The 27,765-nt window shown below is 34.0% G+C and overlaps 1 protein-coding gene across 1 annotated transcript in view; it reads left to right on the top strand.

The window, feature by feature from the left end:
• Window positions 1–27,765, top strand: part of LOC106869364 (glutamate receptor) — a 702,165-nt gene that overhangs the window by 620,431 nt on the left and 53,969 nt on the right. Inside the window, exon 8 of the mRNA XM_014915088.3 lies at window positions 125–232. Within this exon, the coding sequence (XP_014770574.1) occupies window positions 125–232 (108 nt within the window). The remainder of the gene's footprint in view (window positions 1–124; window positions 233–27,765) is intronic.

Below are 27,765 nucleotides of genomic sequence, written 5' to 3'. Positions count from 1 at the left end.
GCCCTAACCATTTTGCCGAACATGTTAATTCTGTTAAGTACTATTTCTTCTAATGTTACAGATTTTTTACTGAAATGTATTTTTTGCCTCACATAATATTATCGAAATTTCAAATGTATTGTAGGTCGACATCAGAGGTTTGTCTGGAAGAGTGGCTTTCGACGAACAAGGACGACGAAGAGATTACAAACTGGATGTCTATGAATTGCGGGTGGACGAAGGTCTCAGAAGAGTAAGTATATTTACGCATGCACCTCTGTACTTTCAAGGGCATTTTTATCTTCAATAACACAACACTATCTATAAAAATACAAAAATAAACCCCAAAACAACAAAAAAGAGAATCGTAAATCAACCATCATGTCTAGATGAAACGAAATGTTTTTTTCATAGAGTCACTAAGACTCATTAACTACTTTTAGATGGAATTAATACAAAGGAAATTGACTCCCACAGACACATACGAACTAATCTCACAGCAAATATGTGTCCTGATCAAAGTCCATCATATCCAGTAACCCTTCACCATACTTGCATATGTAAGTTGTGAGAATTAGTTTATTACCTTGGTTTTCTAACTAATTAATGATGGAATCTATAATCGATAAAACATGAAACATGTGAAGAGAAAGCCTATAACTAATCGTTTCATTTACTAGAGAAGCAGCAAAAATATTTCTGAAATCGCAGGCTAATGTCGGAAAAAAAAGGTCTGGGTGGGGTAGGGGGGGGGGAATACACTAAATATATCAAAACACAATTTCTGGGAAAAATTAGTGTTGATCATCTTGATCATATATATCAGTAGCAAGCCAACTATATATACGATCAGAGAGTCAGATGTTGTTACACATCACCGGTCACAATGCGATTAGCAATGTTTTAATTTGGCCAATATTCCCCACTAATCTAAAGGTGGACTGCAGCAACTTGAAATGAAATGTTTTTTTCTCAAGAACATAAAGCGCCACCCAGTCAGGGAACCCACGTGATCGTGAATGCTACACGTTAACCATTTGGCTACGTGACATATATATATATATATATATATATATATATATATATATATGTGTGTGTGTGTGTGTGTGTGTGTGTGTGTGTGTGTGTATATATACATATACACACACACACACAAGAGAGAGAGAGAGAGAGAGAGAGAGAAAGAGAGAAAAGCTAAAACATACGAATGAAAACAACGACATATAGAGGAGATAAATGGTGTAGTATTTGAAATGATTTTATAGTTATATTCTTATTATCATGCCAAACATTTATGTATGTAGAACAGGCATTGGAATTAAACCATTGAATGTATAAAAAGAACTTGAGTTAGAGCAGAATCTTTTAGAAACAGATGACCATTAAGATTGATGTCTATAACAAATTTGACTTAAGCATGTGTGTATAAGAAACCAGAACACATGCTTTCGTATCTATACATATATATGTTTGCTATTTAAAATGTTTTGCTTGTTAAGCAGTAAAACATACATTTTCAGTTTGAAAACGGCTATGTGAAGCTTGAAACTCCCATCAGAGTAACTCGCTTTAAACATTATTATTAAAATAAAAATTAGCACCCCAAATAGCCATCTCAACTCATATTTTCAAATATATAATAGTGTACGAAGAACTTTCTTTTTGTTATTCTACTATATATATATATATATATATATAATAGACCGCTGAAAACTAACGCGTCATAACATTGCAATGAATCTAGCTAGAACAAACTAGAATGTACGTGCATAATCGTTAAAACGATCGTTAAGTGCGACATACAAATATATATGCATGGATGTATGTTTGTAAACCATGTGTCATTATGAAGAAATGTAAACATAGAGGGTGTTTTAGATACTAGCCATAAATGTATTTATTTCCATAAATCTAATATAAAAACTGTTACCAATTTCGAAACATAAGCTGGAGGATCTTCCAAAGATTTAATTCATTTGGTGGCTTAATAATTTATTCAAAGGAGATTTTGAAACTCATTTCTTCTCTCAACCAACTTTAGATTTGATATCGACTATATTCATGTCATCCAATGGAAAATACGCAAAATCACAGTTGATCTTTTCTAACACTGTTACGTTTTCATAATAAAATGGATAAATGGGTCCTTAAAGTTTTTTCTTTAAATCAAGCGTTCAACTTTCGATTACTACACTTATTCTGTTTTGTATTAACATTAATAATGAACATTGCTGCATTTAGTTCAGTTATCTATAATTCTGTTGAATGATGTATGAATAAAACAACTTCTTTCCTATATAGCGTAGAAAGCGCGCCCGCCCGTGTAGGTGTGGGGATGTATTACAGGTGATGATCAAAAATGAGTAACGCTGAGTACTGGAAATCGGAGTCTTTCAGTTGTAATGTACCAAAGAATACTTTACATATGTATTAAGTCTTGTAATTTATCGCATCTAGTGATAGAAAGGACAACCAAAGAAAGAAAGAGACCCCGATATTATGTAAATAGAGGAATTTATCTGTAAAAATATGTGACACTTATTCGGTAGCCATGATACAACTCCGAGTTTCGGATTCCGGGGCGGAAACCCACGCCGCCATCTCTTCAGATAGGAATTTTCAATGGCCAGATAACTGAAGAGATGGCGGCGTGGGTTTCCGCCCGGCTTCTGTAACTCGGAGTTTCATCATGGCTACCGAATAAGTCTCACATATATATATATATGTATATAGGGCTTTTATTGATCTCTTGTAGTAATTTCTCCGTAAGTTGTTTGAGGGTTACAAGTCTTTTTCTCTATTGATTAACCTCGCGTTTTTTTTTTTACGTATAGCGATAATTTCATGCACGATGCTTGTGTTGTAGCATAGTAATATGCAATGAGCTACATTTTTGTTGGGCCATAATGTGTGGCATATCAAGTGTAGTAGTTCTATTTTTCTTTTTAAATAAACATCACAGAAGGATTGACAAATGCTGACCACATATTTTACTAATTGTACAGAAGATGACACTTTCACGAATGCTTTGAAAAGAATATTCTGAGAATGACTTAAAGTAATTATAATAGAGGGGACTTGTCAAATGAGTCACTGATTTTAACAGATATCAGCGTTTCCTCAAATCTCATAATATTTTATCTGCTGAGAGGAGACTGTAATCATCTGCTGGTATTTTCTATTAGAAATAGTTGATGATGTGTAAGATGTAGTTTATGCAAATTGTAAGGTCAGTACTGTTCATATTTTAACTATCCTTCGATTTTAGTTGATACTGTTGATCACGTCATGTTTGGTTCTGAGCGTGCCTCTGTGTGTGTGTGTGTGTGTGTGTGTGTGTGTGTGGGTGGGTGTGTGTTTGTTTTAGAATTTCTCTATGTAAATATCAATACATGCATGCTTGTATGTATATTTGTTTGTGTGTGTGTGTTTGTGTTTACACACTGTACACTAATAGAATACAAATGCCACGCTACTCCGAAAATTCTGAACGGACTAAGGACATAGCAAGAAGAATAGCCCATAACTAAGACATGAAAGATAAACCACAAAACTGCAGACACTGCAAATGAGTCCTGACGTCAACTATGTGAAACCATTTTGACATTCTCTGAAAATGACGCCATTCTTGATGTCTGCAAGGAGTTCTGAGAACCAAACAAAATTAAAACAGCACCTCTGTAAACGTTTACGGAGTAGAACAACAAAGAAACTGGCAAACATCTTGATAGCTGAAATATCGGACTGAACAACCACCAAAAATTCTGCAGTGTATGGCTGTTTGCCTAGGAAGCATCATTAACAACAAAGCTCTGGCACGACTCACAAAAGAGCAACTATAATGCTTCGTGAACAGTTTCTCTCACACCTATCATTATTTCAGTATGGTCACCGGTATAGCAACCTATTTGAGAAAGATTTTGAACACACCACTGCATTTTCTTCTCAAAAACTACAAGCTAGATGTAGTCCACGTGTTCACATACGTTAGCTCCACAATCATGAAGAATCTCTCTCTCTCTCTCTCTCTCTCTCTCTCTCTCTCTCTCTCTCTCTCTCTCTCGAAGCTCCTACTCTAAACAACACCAGCGCCTCACATCCTTCGAACGTTACAACCCGAAATGCTTTCTGCACATCAGGCGTACTGATTGAGAGGCTGAATATCAGGTTTTGGTTCAGACAAAATTCTCCTCTATATATTACTGCATAAAGTGGCCGCGTAAAATTTCACATGTCTACAGCAATCCCCAAAGAGCCAGAATTCCATACGCAGGCTCGTGATTCAGAAATCCTAATAGTCTTTGCCTTTTATTAATGGAAAAGAAGGAATTACTGTTAGGTCTGTGGATAAGAGACGAAGGATTACTGACCCTCGACGTATTAGAAACGGAGCACTCAATGGAAGGATTAGAAATATTAGAGCATATGATTCATTCCAACTGAATGAATCTTGCAGTTTTAATCTAACAACCATGATCAAGTGAGAACCAATAGCTACTAGCTGTTCCTTTGTGTGTTTCGGTGATGGCTTCATTTTTGTTGATGTTTCCTTTGCTTCAACATGTGTCTGTTGTACTTTGGTTAAATTGTTTTTACGATTGTGTCAGCTATGGCTACTTATTTCATTGGTTGGTTTATAGTGTTTACTTGTGTTCCTAGTATTATTCATTTCGAGTTTTCTCTTTTCATTTGATTTCAAATGTCTCTCTCTCTCTCTCTCTCTCTCTCTCTCTCTCTTATATATATATATATATATATATATATATATATATATATATATATATATATATATATATATATATATATATATATATATATATATATATATATATATATAATTTGTTCATAGTAGAAGTATATATATTTCTAAAATTTGTTTTTATCGAATTCAATCGCATAATATTTTGAATATCTTGCTTCGTTGCTTCGATATATTTCCTGTGTATTTTGCCATTCATTTTTTTAAAGGCAAAAGAAGGGTTGATTTTTTTCTTCGGTTTGTTGCGCACATTTCCTGTCTATCAAATTCATTATGTTGTAACTGTCGCTTGACTTTGAGAGTTTTAGAAACTTGTGTCAGGTCATGGGCTATGCATTCTGTTTTTGTAACAGTGAAGTCATTCAATTGTCTGTACTCTAGTGTTGTTGTCTTTTTTCTGTTTGAGTTACAAGTATTTGTATTGGGTGAATATACATGTGTGTTTGCGTGCGTGTGTATAGGTGAATATATATGTAAAGGATAAAATTGTTATAAATTTTATCAGTGGCCAGCATATAAAACAGACCTGTTAAGGTGAATTCATTTATAGTATTTTATACTATAATAAATCTCTCTCTATATATATATATGTATATAGACACACACGCATAAACATATGCATATATACAGATAGGTGTGGATGTGTACGTACATCGATTTTAGCACATTCCTCTCGTCTCAATTTGTTTCCACTATTAGACATCACTAGTCAATTTCATGTATACAGGTACAGTTGCACGTCTACGTCTCATTTTCAGCTGTTCGAGTTTCATGTCCGTTATTTCAGCTCAATGCTTATCTAATAAACCTATTGCCAAAATTTTCATTCTCCACCACAGAACTTGACCCTATTCTTCTGTGGCGTACAGAACTTTCAGTTTAAATGCCTCTCCTTATACCTGTGTGTATGTATGTATATATATATATATATATATATATATATATATATATATATAGAGAGAGAGAGAGAGAGAGAGAGAGAGAGACACACACACACAAAATATGGGTGTTTAATTCACAGGTGATCTAAGCAATTAGGTAAGCTAGGTAAGTGGTGTAACGGATTACAAGCGCTCCAAGGTTATAGCCGAGATGGTAGTTATGGTGCCATTGCAGATTTCTGATATAGCGGATATATATTTGTTAAAGAGGACAATAAACGTTAAGGCAAGGCAAACATCTCAAGTCAAACACATTATTATTATTGAAAAAAAATTTCAAAGTCTTACGGCTGTTTCTGGGATATTCCGTCATTGGAGACAAAATAGGGAAATGAGAAGAGAATAGATTAATGAAATGAAGACAAAGAGAACATGAGTAAAGGAATAAGAAGATGAAGAAAGAGAAGAAAAAAGCATAAAAGTTCACAGTTCAGCTTTCCAATCTTGTAGAGATAAGTCCATAAGTCCCTATTCTATTTTCTTGTCTTTCTTCATCTTTTTATTCCTTTATTCCTGTTCTCTATATCTTCATTTCACTAATCAATACCTTTCTCATTTTGCCTATTTGTCTCCGATGACGGAATATCCCATACTCTGGGATATCCCAGAAACAGCTGTAAGACTTTGAAATCTTTTTCCAGTAATAATAATGTATATGACTTGAGATGTTTCTCTTGCCTTAACGTTTATTATCCTCTTTAACAATTATATATATGTGTGTGTGCGCGTGTTTAAAAGAGGGTTGAAACCATGATTTAAAAGATGATTCCATGCATTTTTATATAGATTGATTTCAAATATTGACACAATGCCGACAACGTCGTGTAGAGACTAAAGCGATTACATCGATCCCCGTGTACAAATCATACTTTTTTGGGGGGGGGGGGCTTGAAAGTTTGAAAGGCAAAGACGATGCCGGCAGCATTTGAACTCAGATCCGGTGCGGTAACCGTTACACCAGTTCGCCGCGGTATATATTATATCTACTTATGTATATAGTAATGCGTATATATCGATGTATACATATATTCACAGTTATATATATGCAGCTAGGTACTACGGGTGCGCGAATTTATATAGCAAAGGAATTTCAGATTAAGCAGGAAGATTATTCAATGCTCTTCGGAGAGTTTATAATCTTACAAGGAAACGGTTGACATTGACTTCAAAGTTTCCGTTTGCTTCTTTTCGAAAGGCAGACAAAGGTCAGCAGGCCGTAACTACGAAGTCTCTATCACATTTTTCCTCACCTAGCTTTCCAGGTTTAGTTAATGCATATAGTGTACATAGGTACCGACGAAAAGTTCAAAGTAGTTCTCTATGTCAGGGGATGAGAGTTAATTATGACAACCGACAACATGTCTTGGTGGAATTTTAATGTTCCGCTGACGATCGGGAGATTCGAATAACTAGATGTAAGAATCCAGCTGTCATAAACATAGTATCCCTCATCACTTGGCGTCGAGTACTATTTGAGACATTGTGCCTTTACCTTCGTGTGTGTGTGTGTGTGTGTATGTGTGTGTGTGTGTGTGTGTGTGCGTAGGTGTACACAGGCAGACATATATACCTATTGAAAATCCCTAGAAATCTATAATCTCTATATTCTACGGCTAATGGCAAATATATCATTTGATGCAACAGACTGAAAACAAGTATATTTGCTACATTTTTGTTACAATATAGGTTTTACTTTTTCTCTAACACCATACGTTATTTGTAATATATAAATATATACTCCGCATAGTTTCATGGAAATAGGAATAAATTTGGTAATTTTTCTCTGAAAAACTGTTTCAGCTTGCCATATTTTCAAATTTGGCCAGAAAATACGCGAATAGAAAATCACTGTTAACGAAAGAAAATGTATCTTTGGCGGAAATTTATTTGGAAATTTCCCCGTTGTGTCTATATCGAATGCTTTATTTCTGTTCTCCTCCTGAATATTCAATGTTATCAAAAGGAATTTTTAAGAATACCAATCGCAATTTTTTTCCTCTTTTTGTTTTGTTTCTTCTTTTCTACTGAGTAATAGTAATAGAAAAACATCAATTTTCTTATCTAGCCAGCCATTATTGACACTTTCCGAAATTTGCTTAGAATAAAAATGTGATGTAAATCTAAGATTAGACGCAGTCGAAAGCAGTTCTGACATGTATAGAATTCCTAATATTTTACAGGACGAAATGTAAAATAATCTGCCAATATACTAGGAAATTTCAATGTTGCTGCAAGCATATAATTGACTCCGCGAACCTATTTGCATCTAGCATCATTGAGTGACTCTGTTGACGGTAAACTTTTTGGAGATTAGCGGGAAATGATAAGCTTTTGTTATTGTCAATTTATTTCAAGAAGTAAAATAAGTTCTTTGTTTTGCTTATGTCTACGTTTCCCTTCGTTTGACATATGTTTTACAGTATATTTGTCTACCGTTTTCTGCATAATACTCATACACGAACAAAATATCTCTTATATATTGTGTGTTTCACTTCTTTCTCATACATTGTACTGATTTTCGTTCATGTAAATATGTGCATATTTAAAGAACATTACGATTACATAGACAGAATAACATGTTTTCTCTCTGGCGTAAGAAAAATGTTATTGAATTTTAACTATATAAAATAGTAAATACAACAATTTTTTTAGTACACCGATTCATATGGATATCACTAAATTATCTGGTGCAAGTGGGACCTTTGTATCTTTCGATCAAGGTGGAAATGCAACAAAGTTTTTTGATCAAAATACATTAGCTCTAATAATTTAGTGTTCTGAAGCATTCGACTTATAAATTGACACTTTCCGAACTTTGCTTAGAATAAAAATGTGATGTAAATCTACGATTTTATATGTAGAATACATATTACTCATGAAAGAATGTCATGGAATTAATGTTTCTTCTTTATGAGCACTCGGGTTTAGCCGCCGTCGGTCTTTGAATACCTTATATGTATATGTTCTGGCACACATCTGTAAACATATATCTAATACACATATATCTTATCGAACACATAGTGAGATAGAGTTCCGTAACTATTCTCTATTCCGTGCTTTACAAACATGCGGCATCTTACTATTTTATTTACAGTTCTGATACTGTAAAAAAAAAGTCTGTTCTATAGGAGCATGGTATAGATCAATTATGCACTCAAGTATATAGAAATGCTCAAATTATTATGCAATTACACAAATTATATTTTGAAATCTATTATTCTATGTGAAAATACAAAGTAAACCAGTAGCACATCCCTCAGAAGAAAATCACCAGATACATCTTTAGAAGCTTCGGATATAATTATATGATGGTGAACAAGTCTGTATGTATGTTTGTTTGTGCGTGGATGCGTGCACGCATGCACACACTCAGACACATAACAGAGAGAAAAGGGTTAAATACTCATATGTAAATACGGATATTCCTATATTTTTCTACATCCGCACATTCCTGTGTTAATGATTATGTTAACATTCAAAAGAGAAAACATATATTTTTTTGTTCAGATTAACGCACACACACTTTACGAATGAATGTTGGAATATGGGTCTTATTTATATATACTAATTATTAAAATTCACATGATTGTTGATATTGTCTTTAAAAAAATGATCAAACGTTTCGGTCTGTATGGCATCATATTAGCGCCAGTTGTAATCTTGAATATCGTTGAATATCAATCAACAGCACATATTGACTTGAACGTTAAAATATTTGGTGATAATTGAGAAATTTACAGCCACCTGATATCTAAACATCAAGTACATATGTATATACATATAAATTAATGAATACATTTCAACACAATTAAAAAACCCAGCTTTCTTCAGATGATGTATAACAATTCAAACAACATATGAACAGCACACGAACACATTGGGCGAACTAAACCTGATTCCAGTCAAGATTGGCTTTGGTTGAGAGAGAAAAACAAAGCCAGGATAACATTAAGTGATTATTTAGTGGGTAGTGGGTACAAAAGGTTTATAGCTTCAAGGGCAATTATTGAGCATGTTAGGGCTGGGAGAGAGAAAAGAGCCAGGCAATCTATTTGTTTATCATAACGTGTAAGGCAACGTTTGGTTTAATTATATATGTATCTCTTTGCTATTCATTTTATTTTATGCCAGTTTTATTATACTAGGATTTGAGATGGGGATACAGGAACAGGAGCTGAAGCTAAGATAGAGAATACGTCAAGCAATTAAGTATTCAATACGAGTGTTACATAAATTTATTTAAAATCAAACAGAAGGAGAAAGAACTTAAGTACGAATTTGGGGTTATAACGGGAGAAGGTAATGACAAAAATGAGAGTGAGAGATATTATTACCTGAATAGTATAATTGAGATTGTATAAATTATGAAAATGTCGCTATAGAAGCAATAATAATTCATAATAACCAGCAGCAATAATATGGATCATAGAGCAATTGTCAGGATGCTTTGAGGTAGTTGTGCCATAAACAAAACGAAATTAATTTCAGCGGGCGAATACAATTAACTCAGAATTGATATAAAGCTGAATAAAGGGGTTTATGAGAATGTTGGTAATTAAAACTAATAATCGTAGAGTCGTAGTATCTTCTACGATGATTTTTCTGAGTAAGGTAAGATGCAAATGGAAATCCATCATAGGTTATTAACAGACATACTTATAGAAAAAAAGATATGTATACCTAAAAGGAAGTATTATAAAATAAGGGTCAATGGGAAAATAGGTAGCATGCTACCTGTTTTTCGAATTATAGAGTTCCGATGGTAAAACCAAAATTATCTAATATACAACACATAGAGAACGGGATATACCAGATCAATATCGTCTGTAAGTTATTGGGTATGCAGCTATCCATTAGTTACATTTCTAGTTTGTTTTACAAGTGTAGTGAAGATTAATAGGTAATTAAAATGCATTCGCCACTCTAATATATGATCATATTATAGTATATAATACTATATAATATATGATTATATTATATTATCGATTGAATAATACAAATGTTCAATCCCAGATTAATAGATTTAGATGGTGTGTCCTGACAGCATCTCATACAACACCTATAATAGTTTTCAGGTATATAAAATGATTAAAGATAAAAACTAGAAGAATAAGAAATATCTCGTTACATGACCATGCCAAGGGTAAAGCGTTGGCTAAAAACTAAATTGACAGATTAGATAATACCTTTAAAATATTTAGAGGTGCGGGTTACATTATGAATACATGAAAGACGAAGGTCCAATTTATTACTAATTAAATTTTCCCTATTCTTATACTTTAATATCACATAAATCTCCACCTAGCATTGTCTGCACCCATATCTGCTGTTGGAGTATGATTTTCCCCATCCTAATTATATCTCATTTTATATTAAATGTAGCAATATTGTCTCTGAGATGCCAAATATTTGAGGCTAATGATTTTCTATCAGCCCTACGCCTCAGTCTACGATGTAACGTACTCATTAGTCTATGAAAAAAATTCGTTAGAAACAGCTAAAATGGAATGACACTTATCCACTGTTTGTTATTTCTTTGTTCATAATACACCTAACTGGAATCCCGGGCCGTCGGACATTCTGGATTATATCAAATACCGTACGACTAATATAACGTAGACTTTTGGATATGTTACAAAAATACTCACAACGGTTATATTTCCAGTTCACATAATCTGAATATTTCACTGGATGTCCTCCCGTACCGATGATATTTATTAACTAAAGGTGCTCTTTGCAAGTTAATTCGACCTAACTAGTATCTATATATATATATATATATATATATATATATATATATATATATATATATATATATATATATATATATATATATATATATATATATATATATATATATATATATATATATATATATATATATATATATATATATATATATATATATATATATATATATATATATATATATATATATATATATATATATATATATATATATATATATATATATATATATATATATATATATATATATATATATATATATATATATATATATATATATATATATATATATATATATATATATATATATATATATATATATATATATATATATATATATATATATATATATATATATATATATGTATATATATATATATATATATATATATATTCGGGATCACCACTACTTTATTATCTCCCCCATATCCTAGCTCTCCTGTGAGACCCCTCTGTCCGGCATTCGTAATGATAGATTGCTAGTCCCTACACATCCTTTATTTTTATTTCCTTTTTTTCTTTCTGTGTTCCTTTCTGTTGAACTGTTGAAGAGCGTAGGCTCGAAACGTTAAAGACTTTTTCACTTCCCGAGCGTTAAAACTAATACATCTGTTTGTTGTCTACACCATCTGTCTTCGTCTTTTTTGTTTTGTGAGTCTCTATTCACTGGAGACAAAAGGAGAGAGATATGCGGAGAGATCTTGGAGGATTTAGCTCCCAATTTTGGAATTGACAGATATCCCAACCCTTGAAGTGGACGGCACTGCATCATAATACAGATCGTGTCTTCCCCGTCTAAAATAAGGACACAGTAATACAATAGTCCGCATTTCAAAGGCCCGAAATTATTCTACATCCTTCCAAGCAAACTTAGAGATAAACGTGGTGTTGATGAGGAGGTTTCCAAGGAATATCTGCACGGATTTCTATGAGATACTGGATAAACCCACATCGCGGCAGGACACGCAGAGAAGAGCAGCTCCATACAACTCGGTACTTCACCAAAAACAAATGCTGGTAAAATTCCCAATAAGTATAAGTGTGTGTGTGTGTGTGTGTGTGTGTGTGTGTGTGTGAGTGAGTGTAAATATATGTTGTATATATATATATATATATATATATATGTGTGTGTGTGTGTGTGTGTGTGTGTGTATAATATATATATATGTATGTGGATATATTATATATATGTATATATTATATGTATATGTATATATATGTTTATATATATACGTATATGCATATATACATATAATGTATATATATATATGTATATATAATATATATATATAATATATATATATATATATATATATATATATATATATGTATGTATATATATGCATATATATATGCATTTAGACATATATATGCGTATATATGCATTTATATATACATATATATATATATATATATATATATATATATATATATATATATATATATATATATATATATATATATATATATATATGTATATATATATATATATATATATATATATATATATATATATATATATATATATATATATGCATATATATATGCATTTATACATATATATGCGTATATATGCATTTATATATACATATATAAATATATATGCATATATAACGGATCACCAAGACAAGGCAGATGCCACCAGTGCTGTAGCCACTGATGAGGGATGCAATGACCATGGTGAATACAGTCAACGCTGCACCACAAACGACAAAGACAGGAGAACAGACAAGAAGACGGTAAACACAAACAGGCTTCAAGCCCAAACACGTCACACAGAGAAAAAGAAAAAGAAACAGATCTGTAAATTCTACCTAAATGGTACCTGCTGGCACAGAGTTAAGGGACGAAACTGCAAATTTGCCCATCCCAAACACCACCAGCTAAACAAGGTAGATAACCACTTACAACAAAATAAGCGGGAGCGCAGAAAAGGGAAACCAGAAAGCTTAAATCTACGTACACAAAATCCACCGAATACCAACAGGACTAACAAAGAGAGAAGTCCGTATATTCCTTCTGCTCCCAAAGAAGACTATATGCAGAGGCTGTACGAACTGCAGTAGCTGAGCAGCAAGCTTTTTTAAGCGTGGCCCAGAAAATGGTACAACAGTTAACGTGGATGCAGAGGGTACAGAGTCAACGCCACACGAACCATTGTCCAAGACTACCACAGATGATGGATCAGGGATGGCCACCGCTAACACCAGGAACCCCTGCACAGATATCACACCCATATTCCTACTGAATATCCGGGGCCTATTACGAACAGGCGGCAAAGACAAGTTCCTATACCTGAAAGACCTAGCAACATGCAATCAAGCAATATGCATGGTGCTTACCGAAACGCATCTAACACCTAATATAGCAGATGCGGAGATAAATATACCAGAGTATGCCGTACTCCGAACAGACAGAAGGGATAGAAGTCATGGGGGAGTTGCAATGTACATCCGAGAAGATGTCACACCCCTACTACTACTATCACACTCAAACTCTGTATGTGATACTTTAATAGTATACATAAAACAAATTGATGTAGATGTATGCTTAACATACCGTCCACCAAATACCGCAAAGCAGGAAGGTAAATTTGAGGACAGCCTCAGACGCATAGAAGAGGTCCTGACAAATCTGGACCAACACATCAATATACTTTTCCTAGGCGACTTTAACCTCCCAAATGTTAAATGGCCTGAAGGTCACATCCTCTCTGGGATGTCACTGCATGAACAAAGCCAGGCAAAATCATTGCTAGAACTATCCAACATGCTGTTCATGGAACAAGTGATACTCCAACCAACCAGGGGAAGCAATATTTTGGATCTCTGCTTCACAAACAATGTGAGCCTAATCCATAATGTGAAAATAACGCCCACATCTCTCTCAGATCATAACATTATAGAATTAACTATGTATGGTCCTAGACAACCCACTGACACCCACCCCACTGACACCCACCCCACCAGGAGGACTCAAGCAATATCCAACCTGAATTTCCACGGGGCGGACTGGAAGTCAATTCGCAGAGAGATTCGAAATCAAAACTGGCATGACAGCCTTTCTATACAAGACTATGACCTCAAACTAAATCATTTTATGTCAACCATACAAGACATATGCACCAAATACGTGCCATATAGAAAGACCAGCAAACATGCCAATAGAATTCCTAGAGACAGGAAAATCCTTATGAGACGCATAACAAAGGTCTCAAACCAGTTAAATAGAGAACTGGAGGATAGGAAAAGGGCTAAATTAAAACTAACACTGTTAGAAATAGAAAACAAAATTAAACTCTCTCATGAAGAGGAGAGAGCAGAGAAGGAAAAGAGAGCAGTAGAAATCATAAAAACAAACCCCAAGGCTTTCTATAGATTTGCAAAGGAGACTGCTACGGTGCAGTATAAGATAGGACCCCTGTTCCTGCCTAATGGCAGATCCCACATGGATAAGTGAAGTGCTCAGTACACAATTCAAGAGTGTCTTCACCTCTCCTCTGAGTCACATGCAGATAAAGAACCCAGCTGATTTCTTTGACAATAGCACTCAGCAGAAGGGGACTGCATCCATTACCTACATCGACATTGAAGAGGAAGATGTGATAGCTGCCATAAATGAAATGAGCTCAAATTCGGCAACTGGCCCCGATGGTTTCCCAGCTGTCCTCTTAAAGTCGTGTAAACAAGAATTAGCAGGACCACTCCGGATACTCTTCCAGAGTTTCCTTGCAAATGGTAAACTTCCCAAAAAGCTGAAGGAAGGCACCATATGTCCTATCCATAAAGGTGGAAGCAGAGCAGAGGCTGGAAACTACAGGCCCATCTCTCTGACTTCACATATTAGCAAAGTCATGGAACGAATTGTCAGAAGGAGATTGATTGCGTTCCTAGAAGAAAATGACTTGCTGAATGAGACCCAGCATGGTTTCCGTCCAGATAGAAGCTGCCTCACGCAGCTCTTGCAGCATTATGACTGGGTCCTGAAGCAGCTACTTGACCATTCAAATGTTGATGTGATATATCTCGACTTTGCAAAAGCCTTTGACAAAGTTGATCATGGCTTGATATGTCACAAGCTGCGAAATCTTGGCATAGCTGGTAAATTAGGAGAGTGGCTGCATGACTTCCTGAATGGTAGAAGTCAGACAGTTGCAGCCAATGGAGAACTATCTAGGGAAACACGAATATTGAGCGGTGTTCCACAGGGAACTGTTCTGGGGCCACTACTGTTCATAGTGGCCCTTCTGGACATGCCCACGGTCACTCGGAGAGCCACTGTCATTAGCTATGCTGATGACACAAAGATATCTCATGCAATAAAGAATCCTGATGATATTGTAAGCCTGCAGAGTGACCTAAATGCAATATATGAGTGGGCAGAGCAAAATAATATGCAGTTCAATGCAAAAAAAATTCAAGTACTGCGCTACAAGACAACAAGTACCTCCCAACTGGCATACACAGGGCCTGGAGGTACTGCAATCCCAGAACCACAGACAGTAGTGATGCATCATTTCACATGCACATTGTCAAGTTGACAGCAAAGTGCAGACAACTGGCAGGGTGGATACTGAGGACTTTCCGTACAAGGGATCAAAAAGTCATGTTGATTCTATGGAAGACATTTGTTCTTAGCCGCCTAGACTATTGCTCTCAGTTGTGGTCGCCACACAGTGTTAAGCGGACAGCAGAACTCGAGGCAATTCAGCGGAACTATACAAAAAAGATCGCCACAGTCCAACAGATGAACTACAGGGACCGACTGAAGGCACTAGGTCTCTACTCTCTGGAGCGCAGGCGGGAGAGATATGTAATAATATACATATGGAAAATACTGGAAGGACAGGTGCCAAACGTTGGTATCAAGTACTACAGGAATGCCCGCACGGGTCGCCACTGCATGGTGCCAAAGGTACCGTCCACTGCATCTCACATAAGAACGAGATACTGCAGCAGCCTCGGTTTCAGAGGACCTCAGCTCTTCAATGCCCTGCCAAAACATTTGAGAGACATGCAAGACATGTATACGGACGTCTTCAAGACAAAACTTGACACTTTCCTCTCCACGGTACCAGACGAACCAATGGCTCGTAATGAGACGCAGTTTAGGGCAGCTGTGTCAAATTCTCTTATACACCAGATGTGCCATCAAAACTCTTGATTGGACCATGTCAGATGGGGGAGAAGTGCCATGCAAGGAACGTGAAAATCACGGTGGTGCACCAGCATGACCGCAGCCACTTGGCTGAAACACATAAAAGAAAAAAAAAATATATATATATATATATATATATATATATATATATATATATATATATATATATATATATATATATATATATACATATATATATGCATTTGTACATATATATGCGTATATATGCATTTATATATACATATATAAATATATATGCATATATATATATATATATATATATATATATATATATATATATATATATATATATATATATATATATATATATATATATATATATATATATATATATATATATATATATATATATATATAAACAGTCATTCTCAGGGGATTTCATTTCCATACTTCAATCCGTTTAGTTTTTACCATTCTTATGATATTGACTGATATGTTAGGAATGATTTCCCTTTGGGATATACAGCTCAATGCCCTTTCACTTTTTAATCTTGTCATATCTGTTGGAATATCAGTTGAATTATGTTCCTATATTGCTGGAGGATTTGCTGAAGCTAAGGAAGGAGACAAAGTCACAAGGGCCTAATATGCTGTGGCTGATACAGAAAGTTCAGTAATGAGTGGAATAACACTTATCAAACTTTTGGGAATTATTGTTCTAGCATTTTCAATGTCCCAGATTTTAGACTCCTTTATTTTGGAATGCAACTTGGCATTGCATTTTTTGGAGCATCCCAGGGTCTAATGTTTTTACCTGTTTTGCTGAGTTATATTGATCAACCAAAAAGGAATGGACATCAGTTTGAAATTGAAGACAAAAAGAGTTCTTCAGAACGATGTGATAGCGATGCCAGAGAAAGATATCAGAGAAAATAAGGCTGAGACTTGTTCTTTACAAAAAAACAAACACCGCCAATGTTTTGTTGAAAATGAATTCACTGTGCAAAGCTAGTAATAATAAAAAAAATAATAACAACAATAATAATAATAACCATAGTGTTAACATGAAGGGAGGAATTGTTCATATCTATAAATATATATATATATATATATATATATATATATATATATATATATATATATAAATAATTTTTAAAGAGGATAACAACATTTAAGGCAAGGCAAATATCTCAAGTCATATACGTTATTATTATTGGAAACATTTTTGTGTCGAATTTTTCCAATAATATACATGACTTGAGATGTTTGCTTCGCCTTAACGTTTGTTGTCCTCTTTAACAATTATATATCCGATATATCAGTAAACTACAATGGCTCCATAACTACCGTCTCGGCTACAATCTTGGGGCCCTAGTAATCCGTTACAGTACTTACCGAGCGTGCGTATTCGTTTAGAACACCTGTTAAGTAGACCCCCATAATTTGCATACTTTTTTTTTTGTTATTAACTGATATATTATAGTAGACAGTTATGAAATAACGAGTACTACGCTTTTGTCAGTTTTAGCATACTTTTTTGTCGATTTAGGGAAGCCCTCTCGGTTATATCAGGAGAACGAAATAGCACATCTTTCCGAAACGAAACCGGAAGCGCGCACACACACACACACATTACATGTTTTCTTTTATCTTTTACTGCTTTCAAGTCAGGTTTGAAGCGATTCTGATACACCACCTGTATTTGCTCGGTAGAGTTTCCAGTATTGTTTTTGATGAAGTATCAATTTGGACAGATCTACTCTTCTTTGTTTCTCCTGCCACGATGTTGCTTCAACTGATATCTGACAGAAACCTGTCCAGACGTTCTTTGAAAACTTCCACATAAACATCATGTAAATCTCTAAGGTTGCCTGGCAGGATGTTGAACATTTGCGGGCCCTTAAAACGCAGACTATTGCCGTACTGTGTCCCTATTTTAGATGGGGAAGGCGGGATCACCCACATACATATGTATTCAGGTACTGACATCCATATATAAACACCATTTAATTCCCTTTAAGCGCACATTCATATAAGAATATATATTCGTGCTAAAATAGAAACAAATGCTACTTATACGCTATCAGAGTGACAAGTATCGAATTTCAAATGCAATATGGCAAACTTATTTATTGTAAAGTACGGAAAATAACGTCCAAATATTCATTTTTATTCAAATTTGGTATTATATTCTACAAAGTTCCTATATTAGATTTTTTTAGTAATATCCGAATACAATATTCTGAAGCTATCATAAATTGTAAGCTTATAAGTGTTCCAACATATGTGGTGACTATTTTAACGTATTAACGATTACAGCAGAATATAGCTTTTCTCTGTGACAATATTTTATTTATGACAATCCATATAGGAAAAGATATTCATTTTCCTTTTACTTTTAAACTTCTGTCAAGAATATGAACTCTTTCAGTATAGTATAATTAGATTTCAACAGACAAAACAAGTTTCTTTTGTTATATCTATATATACAAATCATCCATATAAATGTAGATGAGTGTACATTTCATATTCTATATAAAAAGGCAATCTTATTTGTTACAAGTGATTTTTCAAAATACTTCAAAATATTTTCACCATTCATGGTCGACCCACTATGCATTCCTATCAGCTTAATACACATAACGCTATTCATACACATGCTTATTGTTCTAGCAAGCTGGGAGTATTGTTAGTGCGCCAAAGCGGCGAATTGGCAGAAACGTTATCACACCGGGCGAAATGCTTAGCGGTATTTCGTCTGCCGCTACGTTCTGAGTTCAAATTCCGCCGACTTTGCCTTACATTCTTTCGGAATCGATAAATTCAGTACCAATTGCGTACTGGGGTCGATCTAATCGACTGGCTCCCTACCCCCGAAAGTTCGGGCCTTGTGCCTAAAGTAGAAAAGAACCGTTAGTGCGCCGGACAAAATGCTTAGTGGCATTTCATCCCTGTATAAGTTCTGAGTGCATACTCTGCCAAGGTCATCTTTGCCTTTCATCCTTTCGGGGTCGATAAAATATATACCAGTTAAGCAGAGGGTGGTGTGATGTAATAGACTTACCCCCAACCCAAACTTGTTGGTATTGTGCCAGAATTTGAAATTGTTAATTTGTAACTTGGACTCAACAGTGAAAATTCTAGTGTTGCGATAGAAGTCTACAGTGCTAATTACTGTGGAAATCTTGGCCTGTAATTAATTCTCGAAATACACATCAATTGAAAGATAAAAAACGCATTGTTAGTATTTGAATTCGAGACATAAATGGATGTAATAAAATACTAATCTTACAAACACTTTCTAGTATATATTTTTAGGATATAAAAAAGATAAAACTACCTGTATTATGAAAATAAAGCTACTTCATTCACAAATTTGTTTCTGTAGATTATGTTTTTCACAAAGACGCAGATGAGATTTGAGATCAAAATCTACAATATATTTACTTGGTTCCAATTTCAGTTGTTAGAAACTGCACCTCTATATTGTACATTTTTGGATCCACTAAGGCATCGCAGTGAGCGGTTACCACCAGTATCAATTCCTAAAATATCTTACTTCAAAATTTCACAGTTCAAAGGCTCACGCAATGTTTTCGCATTTAATTTACACACACACACACACACACACACACAGAAATATCGATCCACACATAAACGTACATATGCATACATGCACACATCACATATATACATAAACGCTCAGGCACACACGCACACATTTATATATATATTCACACATTTTTCTCTTGACTCCACCTGAAAACACATTTTATCTGCACCCTCATTCTTTGATTCGTTCTCATAAATAAAATATATATATTTTTTTAAATCTATAATTATTCCATTATTCATAATTCACATTCTTTATTTCCTATTCTAAAACTTCTTTCAATTTTATTAATGATTACATCTTCAGAAATAGCTTATTGATACTTAGATAGAATAGGGCCTTTGTATGGAAGGTGACGTTTTGTTGAAGAACGCGAAGAAAATGGTGAGATCTGATAGTAGGCATCAGTGGTATATGCACAACAATGGTTCATTGTTAAAATATTCTGCTTCAAACACTCTCAATGCTATTCTGATATATTTTCTCATAACATGAGATAAAAACGCATAATTTGCTTTTCAGATGCAGTAAACATCGATTAGAAACATTGTATTGGAAGGAGCCTGAGCTTATTAAAATTCATTGGCGATTTTCTGGACAATGAAATATCGGCCTTGGGCTATCCAAATTCATTGATGTATTGCAATAGAGTACAGCTAGTTTTACTCATCTAAGTCAATGGTGATTAAACACGAGTTTCAATGAATAACATCACAGCTAACGGTGGATGATGAAATACTATTGCATTATAGATATCTTTATAATTACAACGTCTAAATCAAGAGTTGTGAAGTTGTATGTTTAGATGGAGCTGATAAGCAAATTTCTATGAATATTCTATTTCTAGAGGAAATAGAAAATAGGGTTATATAATAGACATTCCATCCATTACGTCGATTTTGGAATTCTAAAACTAAATGGCTACTTTCAATTTTAGTGGCTCGATATGATAGATATATTGTAAAATAGTAAACTGCTTCTAAATGACAAACACAAATCTCCTCTATTAATAATATTTGGCTAGTCATCAAAATGCTTTGTTATCTTTTTGGCACAGATTTAATGATATGTATATATATTTTCGGGTTTAATTATATTTCAAAACAGTGAAAGAAAAGAGTATTAATGATGCGTTTGAAGTTCCCCTCAAAACTATATGCAAGTTACATTGTGTGTGTGATTGTGTGTGTGTATATATATATATATATATATATATATATATATATATATATATATATATATATATATATATATATATATATATATATATTATACACACATATATATATTATAATATATTATGTAATGGCGCCAATGACAGAACATGGAGGAGACGCAAAGTATTATGCAATACAAAAAATTTTCTATGATATATTTTGCAGGATTTTAATGTTTAGCTGTCAATGATTTTACAGACTATATGATTATTCATTTCATATTTATACCAATATTTGACGACACGAAACCAGTAGATATTGTTACGACTCATTTTGTTGTCAACGTTTATTTCGTTATTGTTTTATTGAAGATTAATAAAGCGGCAGTTTGCAGAAAGTATGTAAAAAGTATTAGAGAAAAACTTATAAAAAAATGTTTAGGTTTTGTAAAATGCATTTTCTCAGAAGAAAACTATTTATTTTTTAAACGCTTCGACTGTTAAAGGTACATATGTCCCTTCATAATTCACTAAAGCTCTTTTTTTAGTGCAGGAGAGACAATCTAATAGATCACTTATTACAAGCAGCCTACTTATAAGATGGATTTAAGGGTAGATAATCCATAGACATTTACAATGCAATGTAATGCAAACCTGCTTAAGAAATATATTTATTCTGAAATTTATTTTTTGAATGATTTTTGTAATTATTCAGGATAGAGAAAAATTTCTATAAAGCATTCTGCTAATTTTTTTTATAAAGATAGTGTTACCACATTTCTTTATCCTTCTCAAATAGAAAGTGACGTTTTCAATCCATATTTTAACTGAATGTTACCATATCAAAATCTACGTCCTTGCCAACCTACAGTAGTTTCCTTTTAAAGTGTCGTAAAACCGTTAAATAGTAAATGGTCATAGAACTTGTCCTGAGTTGAACAATATTTCTTTCAGTCCTGAATGATGGGTCGTCTGTCTGAAGTAAACTATGCTAGGCTATTTTCTCACAGAATGTCATTGACTTATATACAGTTTCCATTGCATACCTACAACCGTACAATATAACAACTTCTTCAGATAGGTGGAATGAGTTATTATGAGTGTCTGGAATGGCGTAGTAGTATTTTGGAAAATTGGTTTTGTCAGCGAGTCATCTGTCAGAATATTTGTAATGTCTGATGAGAAAGAAAATATATTAATACTAAAGTCTGAATTTCATGGCAGTAATGGAATAAAGTTCGTAAATTAGATTGCTGTGACAGAGCTGTTTATATTTTGTCTGCTAACAACATTGAGCAGGTCTGTCTATCAATATTTATAGTTGTAAACATCAGACTATTCTGTGAATATAATAAAATTAGTATATATTATAAAAATATATTTTAAAACTATTTATATGAGTATTGATTTAATTTTGTTTATTTCATTCGGTGATAATTTTGTTATATGAATGAAAACTATAATTATACTCTCAATAAAAAGATCGGAAGTCTACAAAAAATAGAATATTACGAAAATTAAGCAACACGCATGAGAACATGCGTTCTCGCGCGTGCGCTGACAACACTTTCATATAAATGTTTAATGATATGCAAATATCTTTACGTCAATCGTTTTGAGTAATAAACCGACCAACATTTAAGGAAAAGCTGTACTACCTATTCCAGGTTTGTGGTCCTGTTATTTAAACTTTCCGCAAACTTTTTATAAACTATTATATTGGCTCTATTATAAAATGTTATTGTCTTTTCTTACGAAATTTTCTCGCGCATATATATCATAGACAATACACCATTATTTGACAAAATGTGGTAATGTGTGACAACGTGTTGAGTTGTAGGATCAGAGTGATTAGCTCTCCTCGTAAATTCTTTTCCGATCTGTTGTGAGCCAGCACCCTATAACAATTATCGATGTTCTCACCTTTGCTCATAAATTACCAAACAGAATTAAATGAAAATTAGACTTAACCACTTGCATTTCAAGTGAAGTTCTGTCCTGATTTCACTTACAGCCCGATAACAATGCATATGCTTTGGCAAACGACAATCGTCTATTTATTCTCTACATCAAAATTAGAGAATGTTCGAGTAATAATTATAAAAAAAGAATGTTTCACTGTAACATCTCAATCATTGTCAAATGAAACGTAGAATCATTTCTAGCGATTAGAGGGAAATATATCCAACAAAAGTGGAAACATAAAGAATGAATATTCTAGGCAGAAGGCCAGAAACTTTTGGGGAGGTGGGGGGGGGGCAGTTGATTAGATCAATCCCACTAAACAACTGGTACTTAATTTATCGACCCCGAAAAGATGAAAGGCGAAGTCGACCTCGGCGGAATTTGAACTCAAAAAGTAAAGACAGACGAAATACTGCTAACGTTTCCTATTTCTTTATTGTCCACAAGGGGCTAAACAAGGATAGACAAACGGATTAATTCGATTACATCGACCCCAGTGCGTAACTGGTACTTAATTTATCGACCTCGAAAGGATGAAAGGCAAAGTCGACCTCGGCGGAATTTGAACCAAGAACGTAACGGCAGACGAAATACAGTTAAGCATTTCGGCCGGTGTGCTAACGTTTCTGCCAGCTCACCGCCTTAAAATGAATAAATATTGAATGTCCAGATGCTACATTGAATGCTGTATTTTAAGTTGCAGTTATATATGATAAAAGTTATATATGATAAAATGAATTGCAGTATGCCTGCGTATGTGTGTGTGCATAAATGTATGTATGTGCTTGTGTATTTTGGATATAATGGCAGCGTATGAATTCATTGGGTAAAATATATTGAAGTAATTCCGGTTTTGCTTAGTCTCCGCAATGCTGCAGTTTCTCTAGGAGGAAATGAATTATGTAAGGAATCATGAATTTCGTATGAATTTCATTGACATATGTAGAGATATTTTATATATACCTATATGTATGTGTTTGTATAAACACACACAATATGTGTATGTATTTTGTGTGCGTGTCTCGCTCGCTCTCTCTCTATCATATATATATATATATATATATATATATATATATATATATATATATATATATCCGCGTGTGTGTGTGTCGATAAGAATGTAGAAATGTGTAACATTGCCTTGGGGATCGACCTTGTATTTGCAGTACTTGGATAGCCGTTGTTAAGAACAACACCGAGCCGTCATTGCAGGTTTAAATTAGAAGGTGAATCTAACAAGCTGTAGTTACAATACCTGCGACCTCTCAACGGGGACCGCAGTTTAATCATTCATGACATCACACACAGACACACACAGAGGATAGATATCAAGAGATGTAATTATGCATATATTGAATAACAAAGGAGACGGAGAATATCTAACTCGTTCCTACATTGAAGCGTTCAGTGGTGCTCAGCTGTACACCAATACAGCATATTCACATCCAAATTACAAAACTTAAAGCTAACAATCGAGAATTCTTAAAGTCAGTGGTCTATTAAAGAGGAACCCAATCATCACTGTAAGAATTTGGCATCAATTCAAATACACATGGAATCTTTATAAAATTGCCGGTCTTTTCGAAAGAGGTGTTCATTTGGCTTCACCAAAGCTAAATGTTACACGATTCCATTTACTCTTCTCCAAATCACGACTTGCATCCAAATCACGACTTGCATCCAAATCACGACTTGCATCCAAATCACATTGTTCCAGGCTCAGTCCCACTGCGTGGCACCTTGGCCACGTGTCTTCTACTATAGCCTCGAGACGACTAAAATATTGTGAGTGGGTTTGGTAGACGAAAATTTAAAGAAACCTTTCGTATATATATATATATATATATATATATATATATATATATATATATATATATATATATGCGTGTGTGTGTGTGCGTGTGTGTGTGTGTGTGTGTGTGTGTGTGTGTGTGTGTGTGTGTGTTTGCCCCACCACCACCATCGTTTGACGACCGATTTTGCTGCGTTTACGTCCTCGCCAAAACAACCCTATAGAATAAGTACTAGTCTTACATAGAATAAATCGTGGGGTCAATTTTGCTTGACTAAAAATGGTGGTCCAGCATGGCCGCAGTCAAATGACTAAACCAATGACTTTTATTATTATTATTATTATATATATATATATATATATATATATATATATATATATATATATATATATATATATATATATATGAATTTCACACACGAAGAAGCTTCTGTCACCTTTTTCTCAATGAAAATTATATCAGGAGTTAATATTCAAATATGCCGCATCGATTGTATCCTTAAACACATAGTCGTAAAATTGTAATACGTAACTAATTAGCCAAGAATTTTACCTAGTATACGACGCTACTTGATCTAATTTCATTAATTTTCAAATTGTTAAGATGATACTCCAGGGTGATTGCACCGCTGTTTCGTATAGATCAAATAACCAGCGCAATAATTCGTAATTCGCCTGCAATTAATTCATGCCGTCAATAAAGATTTAGGCAAATTTCATTGAGAATGTTTTGACATCACAACACAAACAAATTGAATATCTTGAATATTGTCGGTTAGTACAGAAATAGGACCTCTTCCTTTGACTTCGCCGATCGCTAAATAAGTCACAAAAGTCATTTTAGTGCTCTCCAGTTCATGTAGGTTCTTTCTGTCTAAGTGTGCTATGCAGACAATGTATGTGTGTGTTTGTGTGTGTGAATGAGTGCGGGACTCTTTGTATGTGCGTATTTTTGTCTGGCTGAAATAGCTTGCCATGCTCTGACAGTAATTTATCTAAGCTTTGAAATATGCCCCATGAGTATACAATAAATATTTGTATACTTTCCTGTCTCTATGTATAAATACTCTCATTATTATGAAAGATATAATATTGAAAATATATATATTCATAACTGAACTGAGGTGTACAACGTGTGTGTACATACGTACACACATACGCATATACATTATTAGAAACATAATTATCATTATTACGGCGGCACGTTTATAGCATAGGATGCTGTGTCGCACCAAATACCTAGGCAGCATTTGTCCGGCTCTTTACGTTATGAGCGTAAATCCTATTGTGTTAAATTTCCCTTTCATCTTTTCGGGTCAATAAAATAAAGAGTTAGTCAAGTACAAACCCTACCCTAAAGTAGCTGCCCTGGTGCAAAAATAGTAAACCAATGGCGGCATTGTTAGAACATCAGGGAAAATGGTTAGCAGCCAATTTTCTTTTTCTTTATGTTCGGAGTTCATCATTCTGCGTTCGATAAAATAGTATCTGTGACATACAGATTTGGAAAAATCCCCCGTCCCTTAAAATTGCTGGCCTTGTCCCAAACTTTGAAACTATTAAAGATGGAGAGCCGGCAGAAACGTTAGTACATACAGCAATGTACTTAACAGCATGTGCTCCATTTAAATTCCGCCGGGGTCAACTTTGCGTTTCATCATTTCGAGGTAGATGACATAAGTACCAGTTACCCACTGGAGTCGATGTAATCGACTTATCCTCTCCTCACGAATTTCAAGCCTTTTGCCTTCGGTAGAAAGGATTATTATTATTAGTGAGGAGCTATATATATATATATATATATATATATATATATATATATATATATATATGAGAGAGTGAGTTGTGAGTTTGAGCACCTCTAATACAAGAAATAAAAACTAAAGTGGTCTGGTGCTTCAGTGAACGCACATAATTTTATACATACATACTGACAGCGACCGTATATATATATATATATATATAGGTACCAGAATTAAATATGGTATTATCCACACAATTTCAAAATAAGGTGATTAAAATCAAAATAAGCAGTCCGATCGTTTCATGCGACTCTATTTATTTAAGCAATGCGTAAAATGCAGAGTAATCCTCAGCTGCACAAAGATATAGAAATTTACTGAAATTTCATTTCAAGAGAAGGACATATTTTTATAACTACATTTAAACTCTCTAAGTAGAAAGGAAGAATACAAAAATCATTTTGATTTAGCCAGACCATACAGGCTAGTAATTCATTCTAAGCAGATTTTGAACTGTCACTGATTTTTTTTTTTTTCTGATTTATGGATCATCGTATCAGACCTAGTGATTCAAAGCTTAAGAGAGCACTAGCATTTTCTTTGTAGGGAAAGGTGTAAACAATATAGACAGTAAACATGGATGATAGAGTTATAAAATTTATTTGGGTTTAGTGACAAACTACTATAGGTGGGGGGTTTCTCTACTAGCAGACCAGTTTATAATGGAGCAGGGGAAGTTTTAACATAAGGCACCTAGGTCAAAAGTATATAAAATAAATTTGCCATATTGTGTACAGATACAGTAAATGTTTATTCATAATTTTCATTAAACAGATTGATGTATCAGTATCGTTTTACATATGCTAAGTTTGAAAAATCTCAAGTATTTCATGATTGTATTTCGATGACTGAAACAGATAAAATAGTAGGAGTTGCATTTACTAGAGCTGTT

This window comes from Octopus bimaculoides, chromosome 1, assembly GCF_046866305.1.
Source record: "Octopus bimaculoides isolate indiv1 chromosome 1, ASM4686630v1, whole genome shotgun sequence".
In the NCBI taxonomy this organism is placed as follows: domain Eukaryota; kingdom Metazoa; phylum Mollusca; class Cephalopoda; order Octopoda; family Octopodidae; genus Octopus; species Octopus bimaculoides.
Note: the sequence above shows the minus strand (reverse complement) of the source record. Positions and strands in the feature narration are given on the sequence as shown.